The sequence below is a fragment of the Phyllobates terribilis genome, unplaced genomic scaffold (assembly GCF_046119375.1).
Source record: "Phyllobates terribilis strain yellow unplaced genomic scaffold, ASM4611937v1 Scaffold_49__1_contigs__length_9717188, whole genome shotgun sequence".
In the NCBI taxonomy this organism is placed as follows: domain Eukaryota; kingdom Metazoa; phylum Chordata; class Amphibia; order Anura; family Dendrobatidae; genus Phyllobates; species Phyllobates terribilis.
In genome coordinates, this window is record NW_027362809.1 from 8,975,701 (window position 1) to 9,002,182 (window position 26,482).

At 46.6% G+C, this 26,482-nt stretch overlaps 1 protein-coding gene and 1 pseudogene across 1 annotated transcript; both read right to left on the reverse strand.

Moving 5' to 3' along the window:
* The window catches only part of LOC141191687 (uncharacterized), a 65,510-nt pseudogene that overhangs the window by 14,556 nt on the left and 24,472 nt on the right, over nt 1–26,482 (reverse strand).
* LOC141191660 (gastrula zinc finger protein XlCGF66.1-like) lies at nt 6,882–17,872 on the reverse strand. Its single transcript, XM_073661606.1, has 5 exons — nt 17,820–17,872; nt 7,593–7,742; nt 7,284–7,463; nt 7,087–7,210; nt 6,882–7,003 (listed from the first exon to the last, which is right to left on the reverse strand). Exons 2-5 carry the CDS (start codon nt 7,683–7,685, stop codon nt 6,882–6,884), a joined length of 519 nt encoding a protein of 172 aa, XP_073517707.1. The 5' UTR covers nt 7,686–7,742; nt 17,820–17,872.

A 26,482-nucleotide genomic window follows, 5' to 3' on the forward strand; every position in this document is an offset into this window, starting at 1 on the left:
GATTATGACTATATCAAAACAGTAGGAAATTGTGAAACAAGCAGATCCCAATGCAAGTCCCTAACTGGGGGTTGTCTCTACAGGCGTAAGTCAAACTTTCAGTTCTAGGATTCCTATTAGGTGGAACCATGGAATATATAGCAAGCAAAGTAATACAGCCTGATATTACAGTAGTATCATGTGAACTCAACTTATATGCTGGTCTAAGATGTTATATGAACTTAGACATTCTATATAGTGGAAGAGTGGCACCTAATGCTCTATGTAGATATATCTAATTATATGCTTAAAGAAATAAGTAAGCATCTGCAAACTGTCTCTCATCAAGGAAGACAAGATTCATTTCAGGAGCTCATATGATTGGCAGGTTCCTTTCCCACCTGCTGCATCACCATCAAGTTCCTGATCCATTGAACACCTTCTGTGACGTGCTGGAACTCTCTGTGACAATGGTGGAGCAGGTGGACAGTCAGATATATGGAATGTCCAGGGCATCACAGAAAGGTCTCATGTTGCTTGGATCTTTGAAAATATACAGCTGTAATGGGTACCCCCAGGAGTACATCAGGCCATTTTCCCGGATGGCATCAAGTAGTGGTTTCAATACCATTCTTTTAGCAAGTGTCATTCAGGATAGATATGTGAGCAATTATATGCGTTTTCCATTGAAATCACCAGGACCCAACTCTTCTGCTTTCCTCACAATGGCCTCTTTTACATTGAAAAAAAGTATGCGACAGATAATGTCCCTTGGACACTCAGGATCTGGGCCATGATTGCTTATTGTACGGTGCCCCTTTTAAATCTCCACCTCCTTATCAATAGAATCACCAAGGACATTATGAATAATGATCGCAGTGTTGGCATAATCACTTGTGCATTGATGCTTTCAGGTATACCCCTTATCCAGATATTATTGTGATTTTCTTGATCATCAACCAGATGGTTTATTTACTGGCTGTGAAGATCCAGTGTTAAGCCCCCGTCTCACATAGCGAGATCGCTAGCGAGATCGCTGCTGTGTCATGGTTTTGGTGATGCAACAGCGACCTCACCAGCGATGTCGCTATGTGTGACACTTTGCAACGATCAGGCCCCTGCTGTGAGGTCGCTGATCGCTGCAAAGTGTCCTGGACCATTTTTTGGTCGTTGCTCTCCCGCTGGTCAGCACACATCGCTGTGTGTGACCAGCGGGAGCAGCGATCAGGCTGGTAACTATGGTAAACATCGGGTTACTAGGGGCACACGCGCACCTAGTAACCCGCTGTTTATCATGGTTATGAGCTTGCTAAAGTGAGCGGTAACCTCCCGCTCACTGTAGCAGAGTGGTAACCATGATAAACAACGGGTTACTAGGAGCGCGTGTGCAACTAGTAACCCGATGTTTACCATAGTTACCAGCCTGCTCCTGCTTCAGCAGGCTCGTAACCAGGAGCAGGACATTGTGGAACGATTCTTTCCACGATGTCGCTGCTCCCCTGATCATTGGTGAGCCTGCCTGTTTGACAGCTCACCAGCGACCACATAGCGACGCAGCAACGATCCCTGACAGGTCATATCGTTGTCGGGATCGTTGCAGCGTCGCTAAGTGTGACGGGGCCTTTAGTTTCTGAGCATTATGATGGCCTCTAACTTGGATGAGATTATCCTCTAATCTCTGTACCTTATCAGTAAGCTGTGACAGGATAGAAGTGAGGGGACGTATTTCAGTATTGTATGTGGTCTCCAGCCTCTGAATATATTGCTCCATATCTTCTTTAGTAGGGATAGACGCAATCTGATATACAAATAAGTTATGTTGTTCCCCATATCAGAATAACCTGTGGCTGGGGGGTAAATGTCCCTGTGAAGCAAGCACTGCTCAGTATGTGGGCTTTGGTGAGAGTACAGGGAGATTGGTGGAGCTGTTTTCTTGTGAGGCTTACATTAAGAGAGAAGTTGGTGCAGGACTTACAGTCTGGAGCTGTCTGGCATCATGAGGGTTAAGACTGCTTCTTTTTCCACGCTGAGGTGAGGCAGTAATAGCTCCGGAGCAGGAAGATAAGACCTTCCATAAGAAACGCTGCATACCAGACATGCTGACAGAGGTGGAGGACCTCAGATTAACCTCTGATCTCTTCTTTCTTTCCCATATCGAAAGTCATGTTTGAGGCTGTAAATTGCTTATAATTCCCCCAGGAACACGGTCTGAAGAGAGTGCTTTCAGTGTGTGCATTCTCTTGGTGCTGTGTCCAGGCCATGTCCTTCTTGTTGATGTACAATACGTCTGAAGGTGGCGTTGATTGGAAGCAGGATTGTGTGATGTAACAATCTTGTGTGATGTAACAGCCTTACGGAAATGCGAGTTGTGACACCAATGGAACTGCGCCAGAACAGGAAGTGCGTATGAGTGTTTTTATTTTAAAAAGGCCAAACATGAGGAATGAGAAGGAGTTGTCCTAGTAGTGGACAACCCCTTTATGAAGATAAAATTTTTGGTTAAAAATGAAAAAGGATTCTCCCCTGTTTCTCTGAAGTTTGTTAAGGGTTGATTTCCGTGTAAAACATTTCCTGCATTAAGAACATGAAAATGGCTTCTCCCCTGTGTGAGTTCTCTGGTGACTAAGAAGTGATGATTTCTTCACAAAACATTTCCCACATTCTGAACAGGAAAAAGGCTTTTCCCCTGTGTGAGTTCTCTTGTGCATAACCAAACCTGATTTCTGGCTAAAACATTTTCCACATTCTGAACAGGAAAAAGGCTTCTCCCCTCTGTGAATTCTCTTGTGTGTAACAAAACCTGATTTCCAGCTAAAATATTTTCCACATTCTGAACAGAAAAAAGGCTTCTCCCCTGTGTGAATTCTCTTGTGCTCAACCAAATCTTTTTTCCGGCTAAAACATTTTCTACATTCTGAACAGGAAAAAGGCTTCTCCCCTGTGTGAATTCTCTGGTGCTTAACCAAATCTGATTTGCAGCTAAAACATTTTCCACATTCTGAACAGGAAAAAGGCTTCTCCCCTGTGTGAGTTTTCTTGTGTTCAACCAAATGTGATTTGTATCTAAAACATTTTCCACATTCTGAACAGGAAAAAGGCTTCTCCCCTGTGTGAGTTCTCTGATGTCTGATTAAACTTGATTTCTCTGTAAAACATTTTCCACTTTCTGAACAAGAAAATGGCTTCTCCTCTATGTGACTTCTCTGGTGATTAACAAGATGTGCTTTCTGGTTAAAAAATTTCCCACACTTGAAACAAAAAAATCTATTCTCTGCTGTGTGAATGCTTTGATGTTTAAGAAAAGACTTTTCGAGGGAAAAACTATTTCCATAGTCTGAACATGAAAATGGCTTCTTTGCTTTAGGAGCAATTTGTTTTTTTTAATGCTTATTTTGTGACTTTGATTTTCCTTAGTAGTCGGCAATGAATCAGAAGACCGGATCTGTTTCATAGGATCAGATGACAGATCTTTGCAGTGAAGGGATGATGGTATATCTGGAGTAATGGCATTCACTTCAATTGTATCTTGTGTGATCTCAAGATCATCTGATTTAAAAATTGAAGATGTCAGCTGTCCCTCTGATCTCCTGGTACAGTCATCTGCCAAGAATAAAACCAATTATTATTTATGAATAACATATCCTTAAAATTTATATTGTTGAATATTTCTACTTAAAGGCTCCATAAAAATGTACTTTATGTAAAAGTATCATTATTTACCAAGAAAACATCACAGAAAAAAATCAGCCTTACCAACACCAAATCAGATAACAAATGCATTAGCATTTTAGTGTTGGTTGGGTGTACTGGGGTGTCTGTCCATGTGGGGTGCACTTATATAGTACTGGGCAGCCTTCCTGACCTAATAGTATGGGCATCATTAGGCTAAGCCAGACACTGTGCATCACACCTACCTGTGTGACTGGCGTCCTATGCAAGCTTCTTCTGTGTGCATCTTTAATACTAGGCAACCACACCCTCCATGAATTTGGTAGGTCTGGGAGTGGTTTCTCCATCAGTATTTTGCCCCCACCTTTATCATGGGGGTCTGCGGCATCCTGCTAGTGCATTTGTTATATGATTTGGTGCTGGTAAGGCTGTATCTTTTTCTGTGATTTTTTTTTTATTTTGCCCTATGTTAGCCGTCAGTATTCACCAAGACAATAACAGTTCACAGTCTACTAGAAAACCTCATAGGATGAACCAGTGGAGCGTAGTGTTCAACTGTTTGTTAATTCTGCCTCCCAAATATGGAATAAAAAGCCATCAAACAATGTTACCTAGGTGAAAAAATACCAATAAAAACTTCTACTCATCTCACAAAAAACAAGTCCCCACTCAGGTCCATCATCTGTCAATGGAAAATCAGAGGTTTCCACATTATTAGTGGCTCAAAGGCTTTTGAAAAACAACATGGCTTCCATAAACCAATTCAGCAATATCCACTCTCCCAAAGTCAGATCTCCCCCTCACTTCTGAGCCTTGCAGTGCGTCCAAACCACATTTATCATCCATGTATTTAGCATTACTATAGTGAGAAGAACCCACTTAATTTACGGTGTGTGTCTCCTGGAGCACAATCTGGGCACTATGTGTTCGGTACTGAAATTATAAATTTGTAATTTTCACTCTCCAACATCCACTGCGTGCTAATTTCCGGAAAGTGCCTGTTGAATCAAAATAGTCACTACTCCTATAGATTATTTCACTGAGGGTTATAATGTCCAAAATGGATTCACTTTATGGGGATTTCTACTGCTCTGGTTTTCTGCAATTTGGTCACATTAGGGCTTCTGTAAATGGTGGGTCCCATCTCCTCTGGGATCTGCTCATGCGCCGTCTGCTTCTGTCACCAGGAGCCACCTTACTCATCCTGCAGGCGGCGCTGGTGATGGAGGAGACGTCAGAACCAGAAGCTCTGGGCGGCGCAGGCTCTGTCCAGCCACTAAGATTAGGGAGCCTGGGACCATTAGTACCATCCAGTCTGGCAGTATGGGTGTGTGTGCTGTCCAGCTGGAGTAATCTGCTCCCTGCTTCAGCCATTTGGAAAGCACCGCACCCTACTAAAGCTGGAAGCAAATTGCAGGAAGCTGCCAGATACAGCCTTGTTCTCCTCTGGCTCAGTCCTCTGTGCTCAGCTCCCGACTTGTGTATTTGTTTCTGTTGTGACCTCGGCCCGTGCACGGACTACTTTTGTGGCATTTTGTATTTTCTCTGACCTCCAGTTCTGACCCGGCTATCTGACTATTCTTCTTGCCATCTCACACCACAGAACATTAGGTTACACTGTGGCCCAAGCGTAGGGGGTCTCTGTCTAAGTCCAGATCCATGTAGAGGGATTAAAGGATGATGAGCAAGGCAAACCCTGGGATCTGGAAAATGGAGTAGATAGTGCCAAGCCTGTTTGTGGTGGCCATCTTTTGAGCTGCCAGGTGACAATGAACAGTGTCCCCAATACATTGTGTCTGCAAACTATTCCAGCAAGATCTGCATTCAAATAGCTAAATGGCGCTCCTGCCCTTCTTAACCGGCCATGTGCCCAGACAGTAGTGTACAACCGTATATGGGGTATTGTCAGATTCAAGAGAAGTTGGAATATTATTTGTAAGGTCCATTTGTTTCCTATTATCCTTTGTGAAGAATTCCAAAGTTATCACCATATAAAGTGACATGTCAGATTTGAAAAATGGGCCCAGATAGGAACACAAAACTGGCTGCAGGAAGGGGTTAAATCAGAGTATTTTGGTCACTAACTAGTATAGTCAAAACTGTGAGTATAGACAATAACATCTACTGAAATGATCAAACTCAACAGTCTCCATCAGTAAGTAGTGAGTAACTAGTGGTGAAACCTCTCTGGGGTAATTGGAGTATGGGGCTCGGTGGCTCTTGGGAATCTAAACTATCATAAGGGCCAATATTTTCTATCAGAAGAGTTTCAAGAAGAAATATTAGACGTTCAAAGAGAACTTTTTATAATACTGCAGAGCTGAGACGTCTTAAATTTAGCTTAAAGCTATATCATGTCACAAGTGTAATGTTTTTTTTTTGTTTAGTTTATCACAATCTGGTTTGAAGTTAGTCGGTTTTAAAAGAAATTGAAAAGTCAGGATAAAGGGAAACTCTGTTGTTATTGTACAGAAATTCACACTTGCCCTCACTGCACATTTAATGTTGTAGATCATAAATGTGAAGTTTGGCCAGAAAGACTGGACCTGGTCTTGTAGGGACCATATGAGCACATTCAGCAGCTCAGAAGGGAGAGAAGGCAGATTCATCCAATAAGATATCAGGGGTCTAGGAAGCCAACAGCATCATTGCCCTCCGCTTTCTCTTACAGATCCATCATAATATTTTTCTTCAAGTGATTTTCTGGCTTTGTGGTTTACAGATCTGGGCAGGTAACGTCTCCTAATCACAGTGAGTAGGTGGATCCTCCAGGTTGTAAGTTCTATGGAAAAGGGTTTCAATGCCCAAAATCATTTGAACAGTTTTGGGTGGAAGAGAATGTTGTGGTCTAGAGACAAAATGGTGATCACATGATTGTGATACGGCCGGACTACACCACCGATAAAGCAGCCACAGCCGGTGACTGAGAAGAATATGTGACTTCTCAGCATTTAGTGGTTACTACTCACCTGGGTAGTTATATGTAGGAATCTTCTCTTTACCCCACTCATCACCCCTCACATATGTCTCTGTAGTATTAATATGGGTCAGATCTTCACCCTGAAACAAATATTGTAAAAGTCACAAACAGATGAGAAGTCACATCTATGATCAACTCTAATCCTGACATATCCACCGTTGTCATTACACAAATAGAAAACACATAATACTGGTGGATAAAACTAGGCTGAACACAAGACCCTCACAGCCGTCTACACATCATAGGGGAGATCTCATGACACCTTCTCTCCATCTACCTGATGATCCTGAGGAACATTGGGATCTTCTTGTTTACAGTCATGTGGAAGAAAAGGATGGGGACATCTGTTTGGTGTTGTCCTCTTACTGGATAGATCTGGAAGAAACACATACAGGGACTGAATTCATTCTTTACATACAGATAATTATAGGCCGTGTGTATTTAGTCCTGTCTATTACCTGGTGATGTGAGGGGCTGGGGAACCTCCATCATGACGACCTTGTACAGATCTTTGTGTCCTTCTAAATACTCCCACTCCTCCATGGAGAAATAGACAGCGACATCCTGACACCTTATAGGAACCTGACACATACAATCATACCGTCATTCACCGATCCCTTCATAGTGTTACTGTATAATGTCCCAGCAGTGTCACCTCTCCAGTCAGCAGCTCAATCATTTTGTAGGTGAGTTCTAGGATCTTCTGGTCATTGATGTCATCATGTATGAAGGGGTGAGATGGAAGCCCTGTGATTGGGCTCAGGGGTCTTTCCCATCCCTCAGACACATGGACCTGACAGCGCTCACTAGTGGTCTTCTTCACTAATATGTAATCCTGGTTATGGAAAGACATATAAATAAATCTCACTCCAGACATTTCCAGAGTCCTCACCTCTCCAGTTCTGTCCATCTGTTATTCCCATAGATAAGAATGATGTAATGTGACGTCATCAGAATCTCTCACCTCTCCAGTAAGCCGGAAGAGGATTTCTAGGGTGAGGTGTAATATCCTCTCCGCCATCTTGTCTCTGTCCATATTCATCTTTGATGGGTCCATAAGGAAAATTATCTTAAATAGAAAATCTTCACTGAGAGGATCTGATATTGTAGGGACCTGAATGAGAAGATGATGAGCCGATGTAACATCATAAAAATCCTGTGTAATAATACAATTACTGGAGATAATAAGGGGAAACATATGAGGAGATATATTATTTTACAGTATTTAGTTTTCTGCTTTACATCTAGTAATAAAACCTATATATTTTAGGCCACAGACAACAAGCAGTTTCTTCCTTGGAGTCTGTAGCTGAATACGTTTCTCAAAGACTCATCTTCCATAAAGCTAAATTCTCGTCTCATTTACCGACACTGCAATCGGCATTAGCAATACTGCAGGAGATATTAATTACACATAATATGAGAAATAACTACTTCATGATGAAGATGACATCTTCATCTTCTACTACGGCTCTAGAAACATATTTAGCCAGAGTCCGTCACTGACTACATCTCCACCGGTCGTCTATATGAATGTTTCCCGTCTTCCCCGGACTGTAATCTTCTATCACGTTAGATCTCATGTCTGATTCACACACAGAAGTTTGAGGCTTTGATACATGGTAAGGTTTTTAATATTAAACAGAGTATGACTATCCCGAATGGGTTCATCTTGCCATGATGGGATAGCTTTCATGCTATTTTTGATCAAAAACAGTGTTGCTAAGAACCCTATTTTATTTAAATGCACTTTTGCTTTTTATTTATTTATTTACAGCAGGGTTTATGATCATTTTTCTTCTTATAGTTTTTTTCTGATTTATGGCCATAGTAAACATGCATTTATGTGCTGCATGGATACCAACTTAAACCAAGCTCAAATTCTGCGTTTTTTCACGGGCACCATAGTGGCCCTGTGGGCTGCTGCTATGGATGATACACCCCTAACTATCCAACTATCATATGGTAAAAATCTCATAGGTCCTGGATTTATTAGTATCTGCATGAAGAATGGGACTAAGTGAGTATTTATTAAAGGAAATCCACTCCACGGACTACCCCACGGCCAGCAAGCATCAGAATCTTCACTGAATAAAAAGCCATTTCTCAGCAAACAGACCTCTAATATGAGGCCTACAGGTATGTATAGATTCACATTTCTATCACCTGTATACCAATATTAGAGGTCAGATAAGTCCCAGGGGGTGACCGATTCCCTTTCATCAGCCATGGGGTAATCATAAAACCAGATATGTATCAAAGTATTGTAAGGTGGTTAATGGTTACGTAGTCGATGGGAGGTATGTGTCACAGAGATGGCCGGTCTCTGATGTAACCCGGAGTGCTTCTCTAGGGCAGATAAGCACCTGGGAGCCGGGTTACGGGTAGCTAGGAGAGAATGGGCGGGTCCAGCTACCCACATACCTCACCTCTGGGTGTGGTTAACAGCCTATAAAATGGAGGCTGTTGTTTGGCACATGGTCTGTGTGTTTGGAGGGAGAAGGCCTCCTGTGTATGATTGTCTTCAGCCCAAGCCAGGACACTGGACGCTACCCCAGCTTGTGTGCCACACAGGCCTGGCTGAGCAGAGACCTGCTAAAGACATTTACTTTGTTTGCCTGATCTAAAGGCTATTTGCTTTTCTGTTTGGCTTCTGGGTTTATGAAGCAATAAACCCACATGAACTTTTAAAGGAACATGCCTCCTGTTTTCCTCCCGTCGCACCCAAGTGAGTAAAACCTCTACAATTGGCGTTAGACTTGCGGGCAGCGTTACAAGCAGAGATGTGTGACTGCTACAAGCATGGACTGTATATCCTGGGTGAAGTCTGTCGCAAGCTTGCAAGCATCACCAGACAAAATGGAGGACCTGCTGAAACACCTGGTCCAGTCACAGAAGCATCAACAGGAGACCAACAGGCTGTTGTTACAGCAGATCCAGCAGCACTAGCAGGAACAATGGCAGCAGATGCAGCTTCTGGCAACCACTATCCAGGGCAGGATGAGCGCTCCAACCCCAGGTCCGACTGATGACTCCCATGTCCGGAAGGTGATATGAAGGGGTTTGCATAAAATGACCCCGGGAGATGACGTCGAGGCCTTCCTGACGGTGTTTAGAAAGGTCGCAGAGAGGGAGAAATTTCCGCAAGAGCAGTGGGCAGAGGTACTGGTGCCATACTTGACGGGAGAGCCCCAGAAGTACACCTAGTAGGCGTACTATGATTTAGCTTTGCAGGACGCCCTATTTAGCTTTGCATAGTACGCCCAAAAGGCGTACTATGATTTAGCTTTGCAGGACGCCAAAGAGTATGGCAAGCTAAAGACTGAGATTGTCGTGCGTTTGGCGATAACAGTGACTATCAGGGCACAGCAGGTTCGTACCACCTCGCTCCCAAATGTTTGACCTGTTGCACCTGGTCCAGAAGTGGCTGCAGCCGGAGTCCTCAATGCCTGCGCAGATGGTAGAGTGGATGGTGATGGACCGGTTTGTGCACTCCCTGCCAAGGCCCATACAGCCTTGGGTTGCCCAGGGTGATCCCCAGAATGCGGATGAACTGGCGGACTGGTCGAGAGATACCAGGGGGTTGAAGGTTCCTTGGGAAGGCTGCCCTCTCCATACTGTGTGTCCCAACAGGGGGTGGAGGCCCAAAAGGTGGTGGGACTTCCAAGGCCCAAAGGGACGAGGGAGGTGGTGCCCAAGGTCCATACGGGTGATGTTGTTTGCTGGAGGTGCCACGGCCCAGGGCATATAGCCGCCTGTTGTCCCCTGACCCTTGAGCCGATGGACTGCAGTATAGGACATCGTTGTTCATATTATTCAGCCTGCAGTGTGAACTGTCCACCCAGTGAGGGGCCACAAGCATGTCCCGTGAAGGTGAACGGACGGGAGGTAACGGCACTACTAGACTCGGGGAGTCTGGTGACCCTTATGAGGGCCACCGTTCCTCTACAAATGATCCCTGGGAAAAAAGTCGTCGTTCGGTGCATTCATGGTGATGCTAAGGACAACCCATGGCCAGAGTGGACCTTGAAATGCCCACGGTACTGAGTCCCACAAAGTCGGCATCATTCTGGACTTGTTGCACCCTATTATTATAGGCTGGGACTTTTGTTTGTTTTGGGATCTGTTGGGGAAGGGTTCTGGGTTCGCTGGCTCAGATAAGAAAACAGTTAACCCTAATGAGGTATCACCACACCCAGAGTCAGACAGGTTTCCCTTTTGTGTCCTTGTGGGGGATGAGGAGGTAGTGCCCCCTGTGTCTGCCATTCCGGAGTTAGGGGTGACCAGCGAGAATTTTGGGTCTGACCAACATAGGGACCTAACTCTGAAGGAAGTCTTTACTAATGTCACTGTTATAAATGGGGTTGCACAGGAGCCGAGGCTAACACAAGGTTTCCCAATTTTATTATGAGTGGGGAGTTGTTGTACTGGGTCAAGAAAGTGAGGGAGGAGTGTGTGGAGCAGTTAATAGTGCCAGGCCCCTTTACAAGGAAGGTGTTGGACATGGCCCATTCACATGTCCTGGGGGGACATCTGGGAGTGGAAAAAACACAGGAACAGATCATGCAAAGGTTCTATTGGCCTGGTTGTAACGGGGAAATATTTAAGTATTGCAGGTCTTGCCCTACATGCTAGTTAACCACCCCCACCTCTCACTTTCGAAGTCCCCTTGTGCCATTGCCCATTATTGAAGTGCCGTTCGAAAGAATTGCTATGGACTTGGTCGGTCTCCTGGTTGAATCAGCTCGTGGGCATCAATATATATTGGTTATCCTGGACTATGCCACACGCTATCCTGAAGCTTTCCACTGAGAAACTCCTCCGCAAAATGTATAGCCTGTGAGTTGGTCCACGTTTTTTCCCCGAACAGGCTTACAAAAGGGAGATACTCACCGATCAGGGAATTCCCTCTAGGAGTAAGGTGATGAGGGAGTTATGCAAAGCCCTTCAAATCTCCCAACTGAGGACTTCAGTATACCATCCTCAGACAGATGGCCTAGTCGAAAGGTTTAACAAGAATCTGAAGAGTATGCTGAGGAAGGCCATAGAGAGGGATTGTAGAGACTGGGATTGTCTCCTACCATATCTGTTGTTCTCTAACCGAGAGGTTTCACAGGCCTCTATGGGGTTCTCGCCATTCGAACTCCTGTATGGCTGACATTCGCGGAGTCTCCTGGATGTCACAAAGGAAACCTTGGAAGCCAAGGTCACCTCCCACAAGAGCGTCATCGAGAACGTTGCTCTGATACAGGAGAGGATTGCGAAGGTGATGCCCATTGTAAAAGAACATCTCCTCCAGGCACAAGAAGCTCATGCCAGAGTCTACAACCAGTTAGCCAGAGTGAGGCAATTCAATCCGGGAGACCGAGTCCTCGTGCTAATTCCTACGATGGAAAGTAAGTTCTTGGCCAAGTGGCAAGGGCCGTATGAGGTGGTGGAAAAAGTGGGTGAAGTGAACTACAAGGTTCATCAACCGGGACGACGTAAGGTGCACCAGATATCAAGCTGTGGCAAGACAGAGAGGCTGTGGAAGCTCCATGCTTGCTGGGCAAGCCAGAACGTGATGTTGGAAGAGTCGCAATAGTGGAAACGCTAACAAAGGCCCAGAAACAGCAGTGTTGGGAGTTGATGCAGAAGAAACGGGATCTGTTCTCGCAATTGCCGGGATGCACAAGTATCATAGAACACGAGGTTCTGACGGAGGTTCATGTGCGGGTAAACTTGAAGCCCTATCAAATACCTGAGGCCCAAAGAGAGTTGATCTCCAAAGAGGTAGCTTGTATGCTTAAGCTCGGTGTCATTGAAGAATCCAAAGGCGGTTGGTCGAGCCCGATCGTCTTGGTCCAAAATCCCGATGGTGAGTGGAGATTCTGAAACGACTATCGGAAGTTGAATGAGGTCTTCAAATTTGACACATATCCCATGCCATGCGTCGATCAACTGATCAATAGGCTTGGGCCAGCAAGGCACATAACCACCTTGGATCTGACGAAGGGATATTGGCAGATCCTCATGGCACAGGTAGACAAAGAAAATTGCATTTTCTACACTTGACGAATGCTTCCAGTATGTCCGGATGCTGTTTGGACTGCAGGGGGCCCCTGCAACCTTCCAGAGAGCCATGGATCGCATCCTTGCATCCCATAAGAAATATGGCACAACATACCTGGACAATATTATTATCTTCAGTCCAGACTGGTAGAGTCATCTGGAAAAAATCCAGGCTGTGTTTGATGCTCTGAGGAAGGTGGGGTTTTCAATAAACCAGAAGAAATGTAGCATGGGGAAAGAAGAAGCCAAGTACCTAGGATATGTAGTGGGTAGAGGCGAGAAAAAAAAAACAAATTACTAAAGTAGAAGCAATCCAAAATTGGCATAGACAGCTGTCGAAAAAGCAAGTCAGAGCCTTCCTGGGAATCGTGGGATACTACAGGAAATTCATCCCAAACTTCACCATGATGGCCGCACCCCTGACTGACCTCCTTAAAGGGACAAAATCAGCCATGGCCAAGTGGACGGCAGAGGCGGAGACGGCCTTTCAAGAGATGAAACTGGCTCTGTGTAATCAACCGGTCCTGGTTTCCACGGACTTCAAGAAAGAGTTTATACTCCAGAGAGATGCCTCAGATGTCGGTTTAGGAGCAGTCCTTTCCCAGGAGATACACGGGGAGGAGCACCTTGTCCTCTACCTGAGTAGAAAGCTGTCATCCTGTGAGAAAAATTATTAGGTCATAGAGAAGGAATGCTGTGGGCTATAAAGTGGGCGGTGGACACTTTACGGTACTATCTGTTAGGATGACAATTTAGATAGTATCCGACTATGCCCCACTGGAATGGATGAGGGGTCACCCTCTTGTTTTTAGCCCTACAGGACTTCTACTTCCATGTAGAACATAGAGCATGGAAGCTACATGGTAATGTCCATGCCCTCTCGAGAATCCCCTGTCTGGTAGTAGAAGGTGCCAAGTCCCACAACTTTAGGCAGAGGGGGGAGATATGTAAGGTGGCTATTGGTCCCGTAGTCGATGGGAGGTATGTGTCACAGAGATGGCTGGTCTATGTGATGTAACCCGGAGTGTTTCTCTAGGGCACATAAGCACTAAGAGGATTGTTTGGTGCACCTGGGAGCCGGGTTACGGGTAGCTGGGAGAGAATGGGCGGGTCCAGCAACCCACTTACCTCACCTCTGGGTGTGGTTAAATGAAGGCTGTTGTTTGGCACATGGTCTATGTGTTTGGAGGTAGATGGCCTCCTGTGTATGTTTGTTTCAGACCAAGCCAGGACACTGGACACTACCCCAGCTTGTGTGCCACACAAGCCTGGCTGAGCAGAAACATGCTAAGGACATTTACTTTGTTTGCCTGATCTAAAGGCTATTTTCTTTTCTGTTTGGCTTCTGGGTTTATGAAGCAATAAACCCACATGAACTTTTAAAGGAACATGCCTCCTGTTTTCCTCCCGTTGTGCCCAAGTGAGTAAAACCCCTACAATATGTATAAAGAAAAGGGTATGGTACTCAGAGAATGTTTCAATAATCCGCCACAAAGCGTTTCCCCAACAGGTTCATTAGGAGGCTTGATACAGGGATGATAATTCATGATGTTCAGCATAGTGTGCCTAATAGTCAGGTGTCCATGTTTAAATATCCCACTTCATCCAAAACCCCAGACTAGGAGGCCCATTCCAATTCCTAGAGGTGAATTGTCACAGGATATACTGTACTGCGCCTACGCTACTTCTCATGAGCTAGAGGTTCGATAATGTCCATCCCCTAGTGTGCATGTCCGGAAGTGACGTGCTTTACACTGAAACGCCAGATAAACTGATTGCCTCCGCGCCACTCATACCTGTGATTGCGCATGCCCGTAGTTATCATTCCACAACGGAGCACATCCAAGATCATTGTCCACAAATGCACATGCCCAGATGTCTGCGTTCCACACCTGAGCATATGGTATTGGATTGCATTCCAACAGAAAAATCCTCTTTCTGAGATCAGTATCATGGGAGACTAAAAACAAGTATTGCACATCCTCCCATCATGCAATAGGCACGTAGATCTACTTTATCACTACAAAAAATATGAGATGGTGGCCCACAGAATATTCCTAAATGGTCATATTTGAGCCCTATTGCATAATTAGAGATACACAAGGATCACCACACTTGTTAGTTACTAAATAGTATAAGTGGGATATAACTGATAAGAAATAATTCTGATATAGAAGCTCAGATCTCTTGATGAAGTAAAACAATGTGAACCTCATTCACAGGGAACTGAGTAGCAATGGGGAGAGAATAAAATCCAAAAATGTAATCCAGAATGGGGCAGTATGCATACAAAACAAGCATAGGAAATTTGCTCATTCAGTCCCGTAGGGGCTCGCTTTCCTTTTTGAGGATACATCTATTGAGATCACCCCCTCTCAAATTGGGTTTAACCACCTCAATGATGCAAAATGAGATGTCACTTGTTTCACCTCAATGTGCACTGTTCATGTGTCTTACTAATGGGGTGTCCCGACCATGGGGTATTTCGCCCAAATGCCACCCCACACTCCTCCTAGACTGCCTCTTGGTCGTGCATACATAATCTAGGAGGCAGGTGCATGTGGCCACATATACAAGTCGTGAGGCTTTACAGTTGGAATAATCCCTCTGGAAAAAGGTTTCACCTGTAGAGGAACGCGAGAAAGATTTACATGGTCTCATCCAATTACATGTACAACTTTCTCCACAACTAAAGAAACCACAGATTCTTCTATCTAGCCATGTCCGCTTGGGTGCAGGTTTTTATAGAAACTATGCACTAAACGGTCCCTAATTGACCAACCCTTTCTGAAAGTTATTGTGGGAATAGATCCCACAGCACCCTCAGGTCCTGCTCAGCCACAAGTACATCCTAGTGTTTTCTGAAGATATTAAAGCTAAGGTCACTCTGATTGTCACAAGTTCCTATTACTTATGTCATCCCATATATTTCTTGCTCTCTTGGTTAGGTATTGAGGAGTGTCTCTCTCCTGTTTTTCTGCAAACAATCGTGCGGAATCCAAAATGTACTGTGGGTACCTTTTTCCTTGAATCTGGTGTTTATGTCTATCGCCTCTTTATTAATATCTGTGACACTAGAGCAGTTTCTTCTCAACTGTAAAAATTGGCCCTTGGATATTGCTTGTTTTTTTTTTTTTTTTAGGAGGCTGGGGTGGTTGCTATCCCACTTTAATACTTTATGGTAGATGAGTGTCCCTAGGGTCCCATCCAGGGCAGTGGAGTTGGAGTCGTGGAGTCGGTGCCCATATTGATGGAGTCGGTATAAAATGGACCGACTCCGACTCCTAAAATAAATAAATTGGGTACAGTAGTTCAATGTAGTTTGTGAGGAATATTTTTTCATAAGAATTTGGGAAAGTTATGAAATGTCCTATAAATGTCTGTCCTAGTCCTGATCTAAGGGTCTAGGCTTTTAGCTGAGCAAAATGTGCCCCACCGTAAATTTATCACTTAAAATGAGCCATGTATGAGGGAGTCGGTGTCATGGAAATTGAGGCGTAGGAGTCGAAGGTTTCGCTTACCGACTCCATAGCCCTGGCTCCCATCCCGTTCTTTCTTGATTGGTACATCCAGGAAAGGCAACTGGTAATACTTAAACTCTGATGTAAATCTAAGGCCTACTCTATGGATATTGAGTTCCCTGACAAATTCAAGAAATTGTTCACTCGTCCTTGACCAGATGATAAAAATGTTGTCAATATATCTATCCCATGCCCCAATATATGGATGCCACCACTTATTATCATCCCTGAATATTGTGGTTTCCTTCCACCAGCCCAGGAATAGGTTAGCAGATGAGGGGGTACAGGGGCTCCCCATCGCAGTACCCCTGAGCTTGGGTAAGTACTTCCTGTCAAAAAGAAAGATGTTATGAGTAAGAGTGAATTTTAGAAGATCCTCCATGAAGTCATTATGTCTGCTACACTCTATTGATCTTGATTTCAATAAACGTCTTACTCCTCTGATACCATCCTCATGCGATATATTACTGTACAAAGCCTCGATATCTAGTAAGGCCTGCTCCCCTACATGCCTGTATACATGCTCGAGGGTATACATGTAGGGGAGCAGGCAGAGGGAAAACCATTGCCGGAGGGAGTATTCAAACTGTAAAACCTCAGGACTTATTCCAACTGCAGGACCTCAGGCGATACTATGGGAACTTTATACTGTGTGTGGGAGGATGGTGGTACTGTAGGAACATTATACTGTGTGGGGGGCATCATACATATTGCAAAAGGAGCATAATGGGGGCATTACACTGTGTGGGGGCATCATACATACTGCATAAGGGGCATAATGGGGGCATTACACTGTGTGGGGGCATCATACATACTGCATAAGGGGCATAATGGGGGCATTACACTGTGTGGTGCATCATATATCATGCGTAAGGGGCATAATGGGGGCATTACACTGTGTGGGGGCATCATACATACTGCATAAGGGGCATAATGGGGGCATTACACTGTGTGGGGGCATCATACATACTACATAAGGGGCATAATGGGGGCATTACACTGTGTGGGGGCATCATACATACTGCATAAGGGGCATAATGGGGGCATTACACTGTGTGGGGCATCATACATACTGCATAAGGGGCATAATGGAGGCATTACACTGTGTGGGGGCATCATACATCCTGCATAAGGGGCATAATGGGGGCATTACACTGTGTGGGGGCATCATACATCCTACATAAGGGGCATAATGGGGACATTACACTGTGTGGGGGCATCATACATACTGCATAAGGGGCATAATGGGGGCATTACACTGTGTGGGGGCATCATACATCCTGCATAAGGGGTATAATGGGGGCATTACACTGTGTGGGGGCATCATACATCCTGCATAAGGGCTATAATGGGGGCATTACACTGTGTGGGGGCATCATACATCCTGCATAAGGGGTATAATGGGGGCATTACACTGTGGGGCCAGTAAAGGGGTCCTGTACTATGTGAACACTACGTCTCCTCCCTTCCTGTCTCTATAGTTGGGTCGTATGTATCTATTACAGGAAACAGAACAAAAACCTTATGATTCTTATAAAGGGGCAACACAAGACCCCAAAAGAGTCTCGGTGCTGAAGGGGTTAATGCCCCCTGCACCCAGTAATAGGGTCTCCACATACCTCCACCTGCAGAGCCGCCACCACATATATGGCTGCTCTGTGCGCACAGGAGCTGTGATGAGGTCACAGGAGGGGAGGAGTCAGGGGTCACATGATCAGGGGCCTCAGTGGATGCAGGACTCTGCTGTGCTGGTTGTCATGGTGCTGGATGAGCTGAAGTTTATGTGTGGGGTCAGGAGGGGTTTACAGGGGGGATGTAGCAGAGCCGTGTGTGTACGAGGCGTACGGAGCAGAGCCGCGTGTGTACGAGGTGTACGGAGCAGAGCCGTGTGTGTACGAGGTGTACGGAGCAGAGCAGCGTGTGTATGAGGTGTACGGAGCAGAGCCGTGTGTGTACGAGGTGTACGGAGCGGAGCCGTGTGTACGAGGTGTACGGAGCGGAGCCGCGCGTGTACGAGGTGTACGGAGCAGAGCCGCGTGTGTACGAGGTGTACGGAGCAGAGCCGCGTGTGTATGAGGTGTACGGAGCAGAGCCGCGCGTGTACGAGGTGTACGGAGCAGAGCCGCGTGTGTATGAGGTGTACGGAGCAGAGCCGCGTGTGTATGAGGTGTATGGAGCAGAGTCGCGTGTGTACGAGGTGTACGGAGCGGAGCCGCGTGTGTACGAGGTGTACGGAGCAGAGCCGTGTGTGTACGAGGTGTACGGAGCAGAGCCGTGTGTGTACGAGGTGTACGGAGAGGAGCCGTGTGTGTACGAGGTGTACGGAGCGGAGCCGCGTGTGTACGGAGGGGAGCCGCGTGTGTACGAGGTGTACGGAGCGGAGCCGTGTGTGTACGAGGTGTACGGAGAGGAGCAGCGCGTGTACGAGGTGTACGGAGCAGAGCCGTGTGTACGAGGCGTACGGAGCGGAGCCGCGCGTGTACGAGGCGTAAGGAGCGGAGCCGCGCGTGTACGAGGCGTAAGGAGCGGAGCCGCGCGTGTACGAGGCGTACGGTGCAGAGCCGAGCGGTGCGTGTGCGAGGCGTATGGAGCGGAGCCGCGCGTGTACGAAGCGTACGGAGCGGAGCCGCGCATGTACGAGGTGTACGGAGCGGAGCCGTGTGTGTAAGGAGCGGAGCTGCGTGCATACGAGCTGTACGGAGCGGAGCCGTGAGTGTACGGAGCGGAGCCGCGCGTGTACGAGGTGTACGGAGCGGAGCCGCGCGTTTACGAGGTGTACGGAGCGGAGCCGCGCGTGTATGAGGTGTACGGAGCGGAGCCGTGTGTGTACGGGGCGGAACCGCGTGTGTACGAGGTGTACGGAGCGGAGCCGCGTGTGTACGAGGTGTACGGAGCGGAGCCGCGTGTGTACGAGGTGTACGGAGCGGAGCCGCGGGTGTACGAGGTGTACGGAGCGGAGCCGCGGGTGTACGAGGTGTACGGAGCGGAGCCGCGCGTGTATGAGGTGTACGGAGCGGAGCCGTGTGTGTACGGGGCGGAGCCGCGTGTGTACGAGGTGTACGGGGCGGAGCCGCGTGTGTACGAGGTGTACGGAGCGGAGCCGCGTGTGTACGAGGTGTACGGAGCGGAGCCGCGTGTGTACGAGGTGTACGGAGCGGAGCCGCGTGTGTACGAGGTGTACGGATCGGAGCCGCGTGTGTACGAGGTGTACGGAGCGGAGCCGCGTGTGTACGAGGTGTACGGAGCGGAGCTGCGTGTGTACGAGGTGTACGGAGGGGAGCCGTGTGTGTACGGAGCGGAACCGCGTTAGTACGAGGTGTGCGGAGCCGCGTGTGTACGAGGTGTACGGAGCGGAGCCGCGTGTGTACGAGGTGTACGGAGCGGAGCCGCATGTGTACGAGGTGTACGGATCGGAGCCGCGTGTGTACGAGGTGTACGGAGCGGAGCCGCGTGTGTACGAGGTGTACGGAGCGGAGCTGCGTGTGTACGAGGTGTACGGAGGGGAGCCGTGTGTGTACGGAGCGGAACCGCGTGTGTACGAGGTGTGCGGAGCCGCGTGTGTATGAGGTGTACGGAGCGGAGCCGCGTGCGCGCGCGCAAGGTGTACGGAGCGGAACCGTGTATGTACGAGGTGTACGGAGAGGAACAGCGTGTGAACGAGGTGTATGGAGCGGAGCCGTGCGTGTACGAGGTACACGGAGCGGAGCCGTGCGTGTACGAGGTGTACGGAGCGGAGCCGTGCGTGTACGAGGTACACGGAGCGGAGCCGTGCGTGTACGAGGTGTACGGAGCGGAGTCGTGCATGTACGAGGTGTGCATATCTGTGCACTGTAAGGTGGCTTCCGGACAGGTCATGGATGGGAGGTATGTGTCCCCGAAGTACCAAGCTTCGGTGATGTAGGACCCGAAGAAGCAGGCTCCAGCACACATAGTGCTGAGAGGGAGTTAATGGGCCCGGATTAAAGGGCCGGGTTATACGAGCAGCTGAAAGAGCTGGGGGTCATAAATTCATATATATGGGGTACAATGTCCCCAGCATCACATTTGCCAGTAAATGCAACTATACTCACAGAGCATACCACAGTTATTTCATTAGTGCTGGAAAAAAATTGCATTGAAATGAAAGGCAACATGTTTCAAAATGAAGGAATGTAATAATGTTGCAAAGTTGAGCACCTTCACAGGATAAAAGAACATCCAGGGCTACTGCCACTCTCATAACAAAAGGGACTAGTTGTACATCAATCCCTATCCGAGGGACGGATGTGCCTTGTGACGCTGACACACTAAGGTTAAGTGGACACGTAGCATTTTTAATGCGCTTTTGCGGCGGTTTTTCAGTGCGAAAACGCATCAAAAACACTCTACCAGCTATTGCAATGGTAATCCTGATATGCTGTGCACATGATGCGGAAATTACCATTGCGGAAACAAACGCAGCATGACCATTATGCCCAGAGTTTCCGGAGTGTTTCCCGCCCATTGACTTTAATTGAAACGCAGAAAATCCACAGGTATAATATTTATACCTGCGGATTTGCTGCGTTTCAATTAAAACCAATAGACTTGAAACGCTCCGGAAACCCGCTGCGAGTGGTACCCAGGTCGGCTGGGGAGGACTACTACTCCTCTCATCCGACCACCTTTCCTGCTCATAACAGTGTCAGCGGCGCAGCTGAAGAGATCAGTAGTTCTCCTCAGCCGAGCAGGGAACCACCAGTAGTTAAAAAAAGAAAAAAAAACACTATACTCACCTGTCTGGCGCCCCCGATGTCCTCCCGATGTCCCCCAGCGATGTTCTCCTCCCGGTGGCTGGCGATACACTGCAGGGAGCACGCTCGCTCCCAGCAGTGTACTGCGCTCTATGGACCTGCGGTCTCGTGAGCGATCAGCTGATCGCTCACTTGACCTCACCGTAGGAACATTGAGTCTCAAGAATGTTCCCATGGTGGTAAGCTCAACGGGGCTGATCAGCTGATCTTCAGCTGATGAACCTCAGTGACCTCCTGCAGCAGCAATGTACACTGACAGAAGTGATTTTACACCCCTGTCAGTACACATTGCTGTCTTCTACAGTAGTGACATCAGTGATTGCTGATGTCGCTGCTATAGAAGTGACATGGATCGCTGAGGGACAATCATTGACGGTAATCGTGGACTATATCATGGCGGCGGACAGGTGAGGGATATGGTTGTTTGTTTGTTGTATTTTTTCAGGAGACGAGGGATTCGGGAACTGAGAGTGTAATAAAAAAAATTTTAGAACCGTGTGTTTTCTATTTCATTAAAATACTTTATTCTGGCCGTGTATTTATTGATAAAGCGGCAACCACTCTACTACGCAGTTAGTAATGGGGGCGTCTTATAGACACCCTCCATTACTAATCTGGGCTTCACGTCAGCCGCAATACAAGGCTGACATGAACCTCAACCCCATTACCCCACTCGCCACTGCTACAGGGCAGTGGGAAGAGCGGAGGCTAAACACCAGATTTGGTGCATCTTATGGATGCGCCATTTCTGGGACTGCTGAGGGGTGATATTAAAGGCCGCTTAGGGGGCTAGTATTCATGGCCCCTTCCCTGGCTATTACTGTCAGCCCGCAGCTATCTGTTTAGCCTTTTCTGGTTAGATTTTTATAGGGAGACCCCTATTTTTTTCTGAGGTCCCCCTGTAATCTAGCCAATAAAGACTAAACAAACAGCTGTGGACTGATATTAATAGCCAGGGAACATTGTTGGGTAATGGCCCCTTCCCCAGCTACTAATAGCAGTGGTCGGCTTTCCTTCTGCTGGTTATAAAAACGACGCAGGAGCCCACGCCATTTTTTTTTTAAATTTTAGGCTCTGTGCCCATGATCCGGATGTAGCAGCGTTTTGGATGCATATTTTTTGCTGTGTCCAAAACACTGCGTTCTATTGAACACAGGTAAATCCGCATAAAAAGAAATTGGGAAAAGTCTCCAATAAAAAATAATTCTCACTTTATTTGTGCAAAATATTAAAATATATAAAAGTCCATGATAGCGGAGATACAATCTCGACGCATTTCTGGCTTACGCCCTTGGTCAGTGATCATCACTGACTAAGGTGCGTAAGCCAGAAACGCTTTGAGATTGCATCTCCGCTATCACGGACTTTTATATATTTTAATATTTTGCACAAATAAAGTGAGAATTATTTTTTATTGGAGACTTTTCCCACTTTCTCTTTATACTGGCCACGAGTCACGGCATTATGGGTCTGAACTCAGAAGATATGAACAGCAGGATGGATTAAATGCATGGTGAGGCATATATTGTTTTGTTGTTTTTTTTTAAGGTAAATCCGCATGTGTTAACTGAACCATGCGGATTTACCGCATTCAATACTTTCTAGTAGTCCAATTTATATTGCGGAGACTAGCGACTCCGCAAGAGAATTTGACATGCTGCAGTCCTGAAAGACGCGCCCCATGTCAGTGTCCATGGATGATCCGCAGCCTCTGATGCACGCATAGTGAACATGGGATTTCTAGAGATCCCATCCACTATGTGTAACATCTGAATGCTGCGGGTTTGACGCTGTATAAACAAGCGGCTCCTGATCATGGCCATGTACCCAAACTCACCCGCAGCATGTCAATTTCTGTAGCGGACACACTGGTCCACGTCTATTTGGCTCAAGTGGTCCGATGGTAGGTAATTTCAAATGTGGACACCAGGGGTGGATTAAGAGTAGCAAGGGCCCCGGGCAGTTTAGAAGGCACGGGCCCCCTCCACACACCTGATTTATCACGTGACATGTCACATGATCCCCTGTGATAGATCATGTGATAGTTCACGGGAAATTAATTTGGCACAATATTAATTGTGCTACCCCATCTGAGAGCAGCACAATATAGGGGCAGATACCATGATTCCAGCGATGTGTCACTTTTTCAGCTGCTTGTTGTCATTTTGAGAAAATCACCGTTTTATCTGCTGCAGATCTAGCAGCTCTCTGAATGCTGCGCTCTGTATAGCCCCGCCCACACCACTGATTGGCAGCTTTCTGCCCATGCTCAGTGTACACAGAAATCTACTGATCAGTGATGGGGGTGGGGTCCTACAGAACTTACTAGTCAATTACCTTCTAACAAATCAATGATTTTATCAAAACAACACTAAGCAGCCCAGTAAGTGACACATTACTGGAATCAGTGCCTCTAACCCTACATTATGCTGCTCTCAGATTAGGTGGCAAAAACCTGATGACAGATTCCCTTTAAAGGAGCTGTAAACACAAAAAAGTTTGTATTAAAAAAAATACAAGCCATTTGTGAAATTAACTTTTTTTCATTGTTAATTCACATTAGACTGTATCTTCAACACTTTTGTCAGCAGGTCTTATTACAGACTCTGAATAGGGCAGCTCTCTCCCTCTCCCTCAGCAGAAAGTCACAGCATGGTTAAAAAACGGGATCTTTTATGATTTTCTTATAATAAATAAAAAAGGACATGCAAGTCCTCCAAACTATTTTCCGTTTCTGTATAGGGGAGGTCCTAAATCTTTCTTGTTCTTTAGTTGATCACATGTCAAAAATGCAAAGCATTTACTATGAACTCGCCTAAAAAAATATGCACTTGGAGAGTAATATCATCATCTGCATGTAAATATTTCTTGACTCTAAGGGCTCGCTCACACTGTCGTATAACACGGCCGAATGCTATGTGATGTTTTATCGGATAGGACTCGGCCCTATGTTATACTATGGGACAGTGCAGATCTGCGATTATTGGCATGAGAAAATAATCTCATTCGATATTCGGACCATGTGCACCCATACAAGTCTACGGGTGCACGTAAAACATTGGACTGCACTCGGATGTCATCCAAGTGCAGTCCGATGAACACTCACAGAGACTATGGAGAAGATGGAGAAATTAAGTTCTCCATCTTCTCCATATCTGTGCTGCGAGAGAATCGGATCACACTCAGTTGAAGCTCTGACAGAGTTTGAGCCGAGTGTCTAGCATAATTGGCCCTATTCTCTTGCATGAGAGAATATATGGCTTAGTGAGTGGACCCTAAAACTGAATAGTAGTGACGGACAGGCACCTCACAAGCGGGATCCATGTAGCTCTCAGATGTCATGTAGGTAGGGCTTCATTCCATGGGGTAGGGCTTAATTTCAAGGTATATAAAAAAAATGGACTTCAAATAAAAATTAAATGAACACAAAAAGCACTAATTGAATTATTTTTTTCGTATTTATGTTTGCAGCCCCTTTAAAAACCCTTTGAGGACCAAGGCACATATATGTCCCATAGTTTTAAACTGGAAAAAAATTTGATTGAATAAAATTTAAGGTCCTCCAAGGTTTAAGTAGGTCATAAATTCATATGAATACTTGCTCATACAATTGCACATGCCAAAAGATGAAGAAGAACAGAATCAAAAATATGACATTAAGTGGAACACTTACAGGTATTCAAGGTGAAAGAGACCAGCAAAGGCATCGTCTCGAATGACAGTAAATGAGTTAGAATTCAGCAAGCTGAAAATGAAGACAGCAGGTTAGAAGCGAACCAGACTTTATGGTGCTCAGAATTAGTCAAGCAGAATTTATTGACTGCTGTTGCAAAGCACTGAGACTCCCGCAGTGTATAGATGGCGCCGTGCGGCCTCCCGCTGTGTATAGATGGCGCCGTGCGGGCTCCCGCTGTGTATAGATGGCGCCGTATAGATGGCTACGTGCGGCCTCCTGCTGAGTATACGTGTATAGATGGCTACGTGCGGCCTCCTGCTGAGTACAGATGCCGCACGGCGCTCCCCCCAGAGACAGCAGGAGGCCGCACAGCGCCATCTATACTCAGCGGGAGACCGCACGTAGCCGTCTATACACAGCAGGAGGCCACACGGCGACATCTATACTCAGCGGGGGGCCGCACATAGCCATCTATACACAGCGGGGGGCACACGTAGCCATCTATACACAGCGGGGGGCCGCACGGCGCCGTCTATACACAGCGGGGGGCCGCACGTAGCCATCTATACACAGCGGGGGGCCGCACGTAGCCATCTATACACAGCGGGAGGCCACACTGCGCCCTCCCCAGAGACATCAGGAGGCCGCACGGCGCCAACTATACTCAGCAGGAGGCCACATGCAGTCATACACACACACAAACATATACAGACACGCATAAACACATTTGAAACACAAAAATACATACAAACAGACATCACACAACGACATCTGCCCACACACACACAAACAGACAGACATCACACACACACACACCTGCCCACACACACACACACACACACACACCTGCCCACACACACACACACCTGCCCACACACACATCTGTGTGTGTGTATGTATGTATAGTGTGTGTGTGTGTATAATGTGTGTGTGTGTATAATGTGTGTGTATGTATAGTGTGTGTGTATGTATAGTGTGTATAATGTGTGTGTGTATGTATAGTGTGTGTGTATGTGTGTGTGTATAATTTGTGTGTGTGTATTTTTTTTTTAAGTTAAAAACAAGTAAAATGCATGTGGCATCAATATCAAGACTCCAGATATAAGGGCCTATTCACACTGAATTTTGCAATGCATTCATCTCCTCTTTCCAGGCTTCTATCTAAATCCCTGAAAAATGGCATTCAGATGTGCCTTGACATAGCCATTGATTTGAACAAAGGCAAACCGAGGCTAAAGTCTGAATCTTTAGGCTCCATTTGCTCTGCTTTCAGATGTCTCATTTCAGACAGCACAATCCTGAATTTCAGGGATTCAGTTGTAAGCCTTGTGTAAAGACCTGAATGCAGCGCTGAATGTAGTGTGAATAGGTCCTTACATCCTACACCACCTCAGGGGATTGTTGTTATGGAGTATTGCCCCTGGGTGGCCGCAGTTATGACCACCACCAGGGCTCGCGGTCACCCACCCTAGCTTTGGTATTCTGGGGAGCTGGTATAATGAATATCTGAGAAGAGCCCTAGAGAAGCAAGAACATTGGACAACCAAGAGGTGGTGGCCTCAAGTCAGGTGTAGTGTTCAACAGGGCAAGACTTTCTAACCTGCCCCCCCCCACACACACACATACACACACCTGCCCACACAGACACACACACACACACACCTGCCCACACACACACACACCTGCCCACACACACACACCTGCCCACACACACACACCTGCCCACACACACACACACACACACACACCTGCCCACACACACACACCTGCCCACACACACACCTGCCCCCACACACACGCACCTGCCCACACACACACACCTGCCCACACACAT

Coding starts and splice junctions, on each gene's coding strand:
- LOC141191660 (XM_073661606.1), bottom strand. CDS start 7,685: ATGGACCCATCAAAGATGAATATGGACAGAGACAAGATGGCGGAGAGG. Junction 7,464..7,592: donor TCTTCCGGCTTACTGGAGAG/GTGAGAGATTCT, acceptor TTCCATAACCAG/GATTACATATTAGTGAAGAA. Junction 7,004..7,086: donor CCAGCCCCTCACATCACCAG/GTAATAGACAGG, acceptor TGTTTCTTCCAG/ATCTATCCAGTAAGAGGACA.